Here is a 12,386-nt window from a genome sequence, read left to right on the forward strand (position 1 = left end):
TTTCTGATATCGAGCAGTATGCAAGTCGAATTTACATTATTGAATTACGAATAGGATTTAGTCTTACCAGTTGTTATTTCAGAATCTTCCTTCGATGTCCTCCCGATCATCATGAACGCCGGGAATTTAGTCGCCATTTTTCTCTGCTTGTCCTGCTTCGGGCTCGAACTGGTAAGGCCGTACTTCATTTCCAGCTGCCTGAACTTCACCTCCCACGACTATGTTATCCGACAATTCTCCATGTGATTCAGACCAAAATCCTTCATTTCTCTCACACTCACTGTCGTTACCAGACAAGTGAAAGTCCATGCCATCCATTATTCAAAACCAAATGTTAGATTTTTTTAAAGCAGAAATGAACGAAGCGATTGAGTCGATCAATCAAATGTGGAAACACACAGCAAGCCAATAGAATCACATAGACCACCAACCCGAGTAATTAACGTGCAGCTTTTGTCATACTGTAGCTGACGTCATGTTGGTTACGCGCCTTTCAGGATAATTTTTATGGGCTTCCCGAAGACGTTTGTTTTTTTAAATTTTACATTTTACAGAATGATTTTTGTGAAAAACCATTGTCGGATCTGAAATCACGATGAAAAACTCCTATAGGACATATATAAATGAAATTTCAGTACTTTTGCATGTCAGGGGACCTTTTATGGATGGGACTATCCTCACAATGTACATGCAGTGAGTGAGTCACGTACAACAGGTTAACGAACACTAATTGAACACAACTGTACAACAATTGGAGAAACACTACAGTACGTACAGTCAAATATGCATAAATATATACATTAATGTATTGAATAGTGTATCATTAAATACTTGTATCTTTAAATAAAGGGTGCATGTAATAAAGTCGTCATTGACTGATTAATGAGCATTACGTAACGGCACTGGAAATAACCCACCCCCACCGCAACACTCCGTAACGCTTGGACTTGCACCCCCTGCCCCCTTTAACACCCCGTAATACTTAAACATATACTCCATAACGTTTGGACATATACCCCCACACATTAATGACATTTTTGAATGGCCCCTTTTCCGCAGCTATTCTGTCCATTTTCTGATTTTACATTTGCTTAAAATTATCACTAATTTTCGTGTGGATGTCAGCTTTTAATTGCTTCAATTTACTCATCCCAAACTGGGAATACAGGCCGGTGTCGTATGAATCATCTTCAAAATGGATGCTGCAAATGACGCTTGAAGCAGTTGGGCCATTCCACTTGCCTCTGGTCAGTTTTACTTTGGTTGTTCAAATTTTCCTTCCAGCTGGATCTTTTTGGAAAACATGCCTACTCACAGCATCTTTGGTTGTATTGCTACAACCAGCAACAATACATCCAGCTGGCATCCTCACTACTTTTTCAGAGTTCAGAGCTTATGTAGGCCGCATGTAAACATAACTCCCGGAGCAAATCAAACGGAAGACTAAATACTGCATTGGAGTCATCAGAAGGAACCCAAATAAGTAAAGAGTAAAGATGGAGTCATCAGGATGAACCTGGATAGGATTCGGGTTTCAGCTGCAACTCCACAACCCTCAAACCCAATTTTTTTTGCAAAGATTTCCTTCTCCAAGATAGAAAGACAAAGAAAGAGAAATAAAGAGTAAAAGAGATAAAAGAAAAGAAAAAAGCAAGAATTTGAATGAATGAAGAGAAATGTGAAAAAAATAGAAAGAAATTCGAAAGAAACAAAGAACAAAGATGGTGGGAAGAACCCGGATATATAGATGTCGGGAAAAACCCGGATAGATAGGAAAGTACCCTTGAGATGACTGGTGGGTCTTGTGATATATAACGTAATCACATCGCCGTTTTTTTTTTTGGGGGGGGCGGGACCAATCAGCCGACAAGGACACCCAAAAACATTAAAATCTTCGTTTGAAGATATTTATTTAAGAAAAAACCTGGTGAAGTGAAGCCATATTTATTCATTCAACCAAAGATGAATTTCTCATTCTGTGGATCTTTAAGGTGTGAAGATGGGTGGAGCTGAGATTGAAAATTACCCATTTGGGCAGAGTTTCATCTGAAACTCGGTCTTTGCCATGGTGCCCTCCATATCTGACATATAGCGAGACTTGATGAGGTTTGTTTTACAAGCCACCTGGGTCATGTAGTATCGTGATGATCTTTGCTGCTCTATAATTAGTTATTCTTTCTTGTTTTCACCCTCCACAGAATTATAATCAGGTGAGTAATGACACAATATTTTTTCTGTTTCATCATATTCTGGTCGGTGTGAAATCTCTGCATTTTGACGTTCATAACGGTTCTCACAATATAACGTTCACCATTATTTTGCGGTGCAAATTGTTCTTTTCTCTCTTCTTTATTGTGATTGTGGCTTGGAAAACATCCTGTCGTACGTTTGTTTTGTTTTTGCAGTCGTCGTCGTCGTATTAAAGGAAGCAGTTATAAGACCCTGTCTCTGTGCCTGCACGTGACATTTTCTTGGTATAACGGTTGACACATGCTGGTGAAATTTGAGCTATCATTCTCTCTGAGCTTCGCTTTAACAGAAACCTGTACAGTGATTGACTTTGGTTGGAGAGTGATTGACTTTAATTGGAGAGTGATTGACTCTGGAAGGGTCCTCTGCATGAGGATCAATTTAATAATCAAGTGTTGGAGAGTAAAGAATGAAAGATCCCCATGTTGGACACCTCACATGCTGCGCCGGCCCGACCTGATGATAGCACCTCGCACACGGTGTCAGCCCTACCTCACAACGGCTCCTCTTCTACTGCTTTAGCCAGAGCCGGTGGCAGCACCTCACTTGCACAGCCAGAGGAACACACCCTGAGTGAAACGGACCTGATGGAATACCCGCAGATGGAAAGACGTCCTCCAGTAAAGGTCGTCTACAACAACATACAGATAGTTGAAATAAAGCTTGTTGACCAATGGAGGAAAACCAAGCAAACCCTCAATAATCTTCAAGATGCCACTAACAACGAAAACCTCATACAAATAGACCCCACCAACACCCATTCGGTGCTTCAAGCATACTCAGACACCTGGTGCAAATTAAAAGACCTGTATGCTCAAGTGCAGACTGGTGAAGATCAGGAAGATGCCTTTCACATTTACAAGACCCATCATGACAACAGTGACAACACCAATGGTGTTATAGCTCAGACATTGGATAAGATGCAATACATCGCAGAGAAACCAGATCAATTGCCTCTCAACAATCAGGACTCAATGGAACCATAAGTCATCAGGATCTTCAAGGTCATCTTCATCATTCAGTGACCGGGCCCAGGCTCAAGCCTTGCTGCTGCCGTTGCTGCTTAGAATGCGGCCTATGAAGCGATCGTCACCAAACGTGAGGCCAAGCTGAAACCAAGCAAGAGCCGAGGCCGAGCTGAAAGCGGACCAAGAAACAGCTGGGATCCAAGCTGAACTTGGAACAAGCAACAGCAGTGGCTACTTGCAGATAGTCCCAGCCTGACAAATAGCTGCTGTGGAGAAAGCATGCTCCAATGCATTCCTGCAGGCTGAACAAGAAGAAAGGGGGCACCTCCTCTGGACCTCACCCCAACAGTCAGCTAACAACCATGTGGCACAGTTTTACGACATAACCGACACTGCTGTTCAACCTTCGCCGAACAGCCAACTCCAAATTTCGTTCCAACCCCTTGAGTTTGCCAAGGAGCAGCAGACAACAATTCTGACTCTTGTGAATGGTGTACTCAATGAGTTACCCTCATTTTTTCCCACAATGTCACCAGACAAGCCTAAGGTTGAACCAAAGATTTCTCCTCTTCATATAACGAGAGATCAGCGATATCCCTTGCTCGCCAGCGCCGGCCGACACGTGCCAGCCATCTACCACAGTGACCCAATTATGTTCCAACCCTAGTGCTGTAACTTCCAGACCATGGTTTACCAGGCTCGGAACCCCAAAATGCACAGACTCTCCTTCCATGCGAAATACACCAAAGGTGAAGTGAGACAGCTCATCAACCGAGAATGACACCACGACATTTATGATCCTGAGGCCACCTACCAAGAAGCTTGGAAAGGGCTTGAACGGAGGTTTGGGAATACTACAAAGATTACCACTCAAGTCATTGAGAAACTCACTTGTTTCCCAAAGTTCAGGGTGGTTGAAAACTGCTGGCTTCTGGCACTTGCGGATCTGTGTACAAACAGAGTTGTGCAAATGGATGATTTACCTCCTCAACATCCTCAACTACTCACACATTCTACAACCGATTCTTGAAAAGCTACCGACTCACATCCACAACAATTGGAGGAAACATGCCTCAAAATACAAGATTACAAATGGCAGCAACCCACCATTCACAACACCCACCAAATTATTGAGAGAAAAGGCCATACTCCGTAATGACCCCGAGTTATACCTGTATAGCCAACAGAATTCTCGGATGACAGAAAGGGGGAGAATATACAGAAGTCTCAATTTCCCCCTTCATGTCTTGGTGATGTCTACACATATGAATTTGGAACTGCAACTACCAGTCACAATAAACTGTTGGTATCATGACAAGCCGAGTCATCATCTGTCAATGCATCTCATGAAGAAGGAAACCCTTCCGAGAAAGAAGGGTCTTCCTCAAAACCAAAGGTCTCTACTTCAAGTGTGGTGATAACCACAGATTTAATATAAAGACAGCAATACTGAAGTGCAGTGCACGACTTGCAAACGCAAGGAGCATGCCTCTTTCATGCATGGAATTCCAAACGAGATGGTGGCAAGACCCAGAATGAGAAGCATGAGGAAAACACCAAAACCATGAAGGCAAACACAAAATGCAACAGGCATTTGACACGTCCCTTAGCACGATGTTGTTCCAAGATTGGGCTATGCAAGATCTATCACCAAGATCGCCCCTCAAACTCCGTCTATGTGTGTGTGATACTTGACCAGTCTGTCTGGCAGATCCAGAACTATTTGATGCATTAAATCTTCCTGGTCTGACATTACCCCTTGAGCTCACCACCTGCGGCAGACACAATCACGGCAGAAGGAAGATGTGTGAATGGCCTGATAGTGGATGCCCAAATGGGAAAAGAGAATGACTGCCAACAATCATCGAAAATCCTCACATCCACTGTGATAGGAAGGTGATCGCATCTCCAGACCTGTGTTTACAGTTTCTCCACCTCATATTATTGCTGGTTAAAGTTTGAGAACTGAGGGAGGATGTCAACTTCATCCTTCTCATTGGGAGAAACTCTCCGGAGCCCCTCAAAGTGAGAGAATCTCAAAATGGACTGAGAAGAACACCATGGGTCCAGCGTACAGACCTTGGTTGGACCATCTCTAGCCAAGTATGCATGAGTGGGACAGAATGTAAAGCTCACACCTTGATTAACCACATCATCCTTCGTCCACACACTGACACACCCTGGACCAGAATATGGGAAAATCACATGCAAGTGAAAGATTCTCCCTCTGCCTCTCCAGAGCAATGCGACCATAAGTGATATCAACAAAGAAACGCCACAGGATAAATTTGAGGCTTTGTCTATCGACAACCGACCCTTCATCCACATCATGACACAAGGAGTCCCCACCACCTCAAAAGGGAACCTTGAGTTCCCCTTAACCTTCAAGAAAGGGCAGATTAATCTACTGAACAGCTACTCTCAGTTCCAAGGTAGACTCAACGGACTTCTAAAAACCCTGCGGCAAAAACCCGAAAGTGATGTAAGACTACATCTCATGTGACAGAAGCCATGCGAGCCTGATATGCGAAGACCAGCTGATCGTGCCACTGGGAACGATGTGGTGCTTTCCGCATTTTGCTCTTCAGAATCCCAAGAAACCTGACATCAGTCATTTTTCACACCAATGCGGAGTTGTACAGGACTTCTTTGGACAAGTCACTTCTTCAAGGACCCAAACAGATGAACAGCTGACGGGGGATTCTACTCAGGTTCAGACTGGGTGAAGTAGCCATAATGTGAGATATGGAGCAGATGTTTCCTCACTTCCATGAGACCAGGAATATTGAGACTTCCTACACTTCTGTTATTCAAAAACAATGACCGATCAAGCCCTTCATCAAGTCTAGAATGAATGTTCACTGATTTGGCAACTGGTAAATGGGAAATGGGAAACACTCTCCTTCCCTCCTCAGAATCGTACACACTTCATGACTCAACTGAACCATCAACAGCCAACGTCCTGCTCAACACGCGAGCCAAATTCACACAGCATAAACACGAGAATCATGCAGCCTTCGTCATGCCAAGAGCATGCCGAGATCCTCCATACCTCACAATCCTCTGCCTCCGGAGCGTGGCCTGCTCACATGAAACCCGGGAAGGCGGGGCCTCTACCCGTTTGTTGTTTTCTTTTAGGGATGTCTTCCCCACCTTTATTGCTGACCTTAGCATACAAATACATAAGGAAAGTTCACAAGGGGCAATCACATACTGGGGCAATTGGTCATACACCCTACCTAATTAACACGGCACCACCCCCCCCCTCCCCGTGTGGTGACAAGTAACACTTAAGCTCACAGTCTCCTTACTTAATTACATCGAGATGTCTCACATGTCCACAGACCAAACAACTCCACTTAATCCTATCTCTCTGGTGAAATCCCTTCATCTACCCCCACAAACATAACAGTATTAAGATTAGAAACTGTGTGGAAAGATTGCGAGAGTTGGAGAAATTACTGTTTGCTTCTGGATATAGACTCATCTTCCCTTAACGAGCAATTTTGAGCAGCATATGGTGATATAATTGTCCAGTAATTATGAGTAGTTTGTAGAGGGAGGGGCCTTTGTGAATGTTTTTTGATCAAATGTGTATATTGTAGATGGTAGAGTATTGTAAGAGGAGAGAACAGAGAAGAAGAGCCAGTCATCACTTGCCTTTCTGTGTAATGTTCTGTACTGTGCCATGCTGTGCTCTGCCAATATATTTGTGTCGTTACTTCTGCTTTATCTCCTTAATGAAAGCAAGACCGGATGAGACCCACCATCCATTTGCACCTCGATCAATTAAATAACCTTGAGTTTTATGATGAAAGGTAAAGTCCTGGTGAATTTGATGTGGCCTTGTTCCAGGTACCCCTGGGCCATGACATTGAGCAATACTTTGGTGATGAGGCATCGATTGAGGCCTACAGTCGCTTCCAGGAAGCACTTGAGAAGCTGCAACAGCACCTCGACGGTGTGGATAAGCTGCGCCCCATATCCTTTCCTTACTTCCAACCAAAAAACGTCCAAAACGGGATTGTGCGATAGAGAGTTTATTTGCTTTGATCTCATGATCAGCACCGACTGTCCTGTTCTTTTGTTGTATTCATGAAATCATAATTTTTCTTTCCTTTAACAAACATTTTGCTCTTTGAAATTGCAACTTTGCTCTTGAGTTATTCCATTGAAAAAATCATGCTTTGCTTCTTTCTTCATTGTATGTGGTTTTGGGACCCCCTTGCAATTTTAAACATTGCATTTCATGATTTTATTCCACATATTCTGATCACTGATCTCTGAGCCGACAATAGATACCCACTCAACCTTTCATGTGGATTTTGCAAAGTTTTTTGCAGAAAGAAAATTATCAGATAGAAGGTTGTAATTGATATTATGTTTCAGCATAATAAATCCAAAGGTATTTAAAATACATAGCATACAATGCTTGTCCGACATGAGGGGTTTCAGAAAGTTTGTACGACAGGTACTGACGATGCCATCCAAGATGCCAACGTTTATATATTTTTTCAACATCTGGTAAATCAAAAAGTAAAGGGAATTTTTAGACTAAATTTTAATAAGAAAATTCCCTTTACTTTTTCATTTCCACTGGTACAAACATCAGTAGTTAGTCAGAATTTTCTTTCATAATTATATCTACTGATATATAGAAAAATAATAAATACATTGGCATTTCTTTGACGATCCAGATATTGGAAGGAACAGCTTAAACAGCACGTTAGAGTCAGGGCTGATACCAGAGGGAGTGGAACAAATGTATTTAAGAAAGGATGCAGAGAAGAATTGGGGAGTGATACATCTATGAGCTTGACTTAAGTTGTGGGAAACGTGTTTGAGACATTGATTAAGGAACGGATGGGGAAGCATTTGAATTATTTCAAACTAATTAAAGGAGGTCAGCATGGACTGATGAGTTTTAATAAGGTAGTCAGTCCAAAAAGAGATCATGCTTAACAAATCTGTTAGAGTTCTCGAAAGTACTTTCGGATTGGGTGGATGAGAGGAGGCATTGGATGTAGTACATCTCCACTTTCAGAAGACGTTTGATAAGGTACGACAAAGGAGACTGTTAGCTAAGGTTAAGGCTTGTGAAGTACTTGATCGAATAACTAACTTCAGTTGTGATAGTAAGGAAAGTGTGGCTGGGAGTGGGAGGATGTAAGTTGTGAGGTATCTCAGGGATTAGTACTGGGACCATTATTATTCATAATTTACATCAACGATTTGGATAGTGGGGTAACGAGTCAGTTTTCTCAATTTGTAATGACACATATAGGCCATGAGCCAGACCCGGTAATTTTTGGCCACCGGTATCATCCAAGCAGAATAATGCTCATCATAATTTTTGGCAGGGTATACATCTCTACAGTCAGAAACTATGTTATAGCATTGCATTGGTGGTAGCCTTTTGTGTGTTATTAGCCCTTTAGTAACCCTATCCCAAAATAAACTTTTCTGAAACCGGCGTAAGACAGAAAAAGACATTCTATTTAAAACTAATGGTTCGCTCTTATTATGGGCTATATCTTCTTGAAAATTGAAAGGCACGTCGCTCATGTTATTTGCTTTTCAAAACAGTTGTTTAAACTAGCCTAGCATTTAGTGTTTGCAATTACAGGCACTGATAGTCCGGTGCTGATACCTTGCAGAACATATCCATCTTTTAGTCAGACAATGGGGAAAGTTTAGATGAGGATATTGAAGAACTGGATTATGATTATGATTTTTCAGGTCATCTTGAACATTTTATATCGCTTTACATTCAGTGCATATGATCAGAGATGTCTTAGAAACTATAAAGGACCCATCTTTGGTTCAGAAGACAATATGTTTATCAGCAACACATTGGGCCGAGGTAATGGCCTTGTAAGTGTGGAACACCACATTTGTGTTTCTATTCTGTAATTTTATGCCCGGCAACAGAAGATTGTTTCATTTTCACCTTTGATTCATTCATCAGATTGCACATGATGAACCATCTTGCTCCTGTCTTATTGGTTTATATTGTGCAATACGGGTGTTTGATACTTTCATATGTGCATTATTGAGTATCTAAATCCGTGAAATTCTGTATTTTTTGAGAAATTACAGGGAAAAAAGCATTAATCTTGTTCATGAACTTGCTATCATTTACCTTTGTTTGATTCTTGGAAAGTATCCTTCAATAACAGGGAAAATATAATGACTGACCAAACTACATAAAACTGTCCAAATTCGGTATTTTTTTCATTTGGGGGGTGGAGTAGCATTGTCTACTATACTGATCTTAATATACAACATACAAAAAAAGTAATTTAGATTTTTGGATTCCTTCATAAATTTGCTAAGCACCCATGTAATTATATTTTTCCAGAACTTTTATTTACTTTCCACAGTAAATGATAGACAAGTACTTTTCTAAAGGCGGTATGATTTATCACACAGAAAATAGACACTGATACATAAGTGTCAACAATGACGCACCTTTCAGTCCTGGCATGTTTAGCACTTTTTGTTGAGAAGCAAATGATCCCAGCAAAGGGTGAGACAAATTTCAATGTTAATGTTTGACTGATAAAAAAAAATGTTGTTAAGTTGAAGTAGGATGTCTTACCTTGTACTGTCCATTTTGCACAAAAGCTTATTTCAGGGGAGGCATATAAACAGGGTGATAACACAAACAGCTACCACGGATACAATGCTATCACATATTTTCTTACTCGTGGATGATATACCTTGCCAAAAATCACTTTGAGAATTATTCTGCCCAGGTGGTACCAACCAACCCTACTGGCTAATAGATGAGGAAAAAGACTGGCAGATGCAGTTTAACGCGAATAAATGTAAGGTGGTGGGGAAAGGTATTAAAAAAAATGAAAATATAAATTACATAATACAATAGGCAGTATTGGAGTGTGCGACAAAGCAGAACTATCTCAAGTTGGTAATTGGTGTGGGGAGAGGGGTGGGGGAGGGGGAGAGGTGACAGCACAGTGCCAAGCAGCTTTTGGAAAAACAAATATGGTTTTAGGTTGTATTCATAGAGGGATAAATTACACTGGGCTGCATTTGAAATATTTTTTTCAGAGGTCGAGGTTTTCTCAACGGTTCTTATATGTTTTTTGCATGCTGAATTCAGAAATGTATCTAATTTCGCTCAATCAGGTCAAGTTTTTTTTGACATGAAGGAATTTGACTCTCAATTTTAAGGAAAAAAAATAATCAAAATTTTTGTTTTTTTAATTCGCATTTTTGAAATTCTAAATCAGACTTAAATTGACAGAAAATGTACAAACTATATATATATATATATATATATATATATATATATATATATATATATATATATATATATATATATATATATATATAATACAAACTACAAGCTATACTAACCCTAACACACAAGTACACGTAATCTGGAAGAAAGTGCCTTCTCAATTACTTTCATTTAAATTTCAAAAATATGTAGATAAGTCGTTGTTTCTGGCAACACTCAACTTCAGTCGCTCCAGCAGTCGCTGTTTTCCTTCGTCTTTTTAATGTTGAATTTCACATTAACGGTACTTATGCGTTATTTTATATTTAGTTTGTAGATTTTCTGTCAATGCAAGTCTGATTTTGAATTTTAAAAATGCTAACTAAAAAAACAAAAATTTTGATTATTTTTTTCCTTAAAATTGAGATAGCATAAAAACTTGACATGATTGAGCGAAATGAGATACATTTATAAATTCAGCATGCAAAAAGCATATAGGGACCGTTGAGAAAACCTAGACCTCTGAAATGACGTAGACCAGTGTTATTAATCAAAGGAGGTCGTGTTAATGTACTATGGAGGAATTTAGTGAGGCCTCATCTTGAATATTGTGTGCAGTTTTGTTCATCACATATCTGAAGAGGGATATAGCTGCCATCGCGCAGGTACAGCATCAAGCAACTCAATTAATTCCAGAGTTAGCTAGACTAAGTCATAAGGAACGATTGCAGAAGATAAGAGTCAACACATTGGAAAGGCTGTGATGACAAGGGGATCTGATTAAGATGTTTAAGATAATAAATGGTGTGGACATGATCGGTGCCATGGAGTTTTTCAGCAGAGTAGACAGTGTTATGAAAACGTATCATCGCTTGAGAGCAAGAAAGATGATAGTTGGGACAATTTTACGGCAGGGTCTTTCAGTCGGCCAGACTGGTTGATGCACAGAATGGTCTCCCAAGAAAGGTAATGGCACAGTAGAGGGGTGAATGCACCTAAATGGGATTTAGATAGTACTTGGATGCACTGAAGATAGAGGAGTGTGGGGATATTGTCTTGTGTGCATGGTCGTTAGCTTGTGTCTTGATGGGTGATGATACTGGAATTGGTGCAGCACTGAAACGATGAGCCGAATTGCCTCCTCCTGCGCCAAAGTTCTTTGTGTATCCAAATGCTGCATGTGCGGTAGGTACACTGCTGCATTGGCACTTTTCTCCTGGTCCACAGCTTTTTCGACTTTTCCATCACTCTCAAACAGACATCTAAAGATGTTCTATTTTGTTTTAGGATGGAAGTAGTCAGAGGGCATCTCACCTGGCGAATTTGGGGTGGAATGGGGGAGGAGGGGGGATTGTAGTAATGTTTTGGAGCACCCATTTCTCTTTTTGCAGCAGAATTGCCATAAATAGCATCCTTTTAATTGATTGCTTTCCTTTTGCTGACAAGTATTATTTGAAAAAGAAACATTTCTGTAATGTGCTGCTTGATTCTGAAATAAATTGTCAGACTTGATTATATTGTTGTTGAGTTAGTAAATGTGTGAGTGTTTTGTTCAACAAAAGGGTAACAATGAGCTATAGTTACAATACAATGTGAAGTTGGTGAGAAGAGGGGTGAAGCTTTCCACACCCTCGTGCTGAAGAGTGGGTGGAGATTTCCGCTTGTGAGACAAGCTTCTTGTATCTTGCGTTCACGTCTTCTTGCAGCACGTATCATGACCGCTTGTGTTGCGTGAACCACAGTCAACTCACCAGTCCCTCTGCACAACGAGCCACTTTTCACTTTCCTGACTATCTCATTGCACACTCTGAGATTCCCCCTCTCCATGATCTCCTCACTGCCAAAAGGGCTTGCAAAAGGCTCTCACTTCACCCACAGCCTCTTGCATAAAGCACCACCTGGTCGTGATGTCACCGGTCTTA

General features: G+C 40.8%; 1 protein-coding gene across 1 annotated transcript in view; it reads left to right on the top strand.

Annotated features, from left to right (window-relative positions):
* LOC147029351 (polyunsaturated fatty acid 5-lipoxygenase-like) overlaps nucleotides 1-11,976 on the top strand; it is a 117,746-nt gene extending 105,770 nt beyond the window's left edge. The window contains exon 15 of the mRNA XM_085872350.1: nucleotides 7,074-11,976. Within this exon, the coding sequence (XP_085728476.1) occupies nucleotides 7,074-7,253 (180 nt within the window). The 3' untranslated portion in view covers nucleotides 7,254-11,976. The remainder of the gene's footprint in view (nucleotides 1-7,073) is intronic.
* The last annotated feature ends 410 nt before the right edge of the window (nucleotides 11,977-12,386 follow it).

This window comes from Eptatretus burgeri, chromosome 3, assembly GCF_056783735.1.
Source record: "Eptatretus burgeri isolate ZD-2024b chromosome 3, Ebu_testis_v1, whole genome shotgun sequence".
Classification (NCBI taxonomy): domain Eukaryota; kingdom Metazoa; phylum Chordata; class Myxini; order Myxiniformes; family Myxinidae; genus Eptatretus; species Eptatretus burgeri.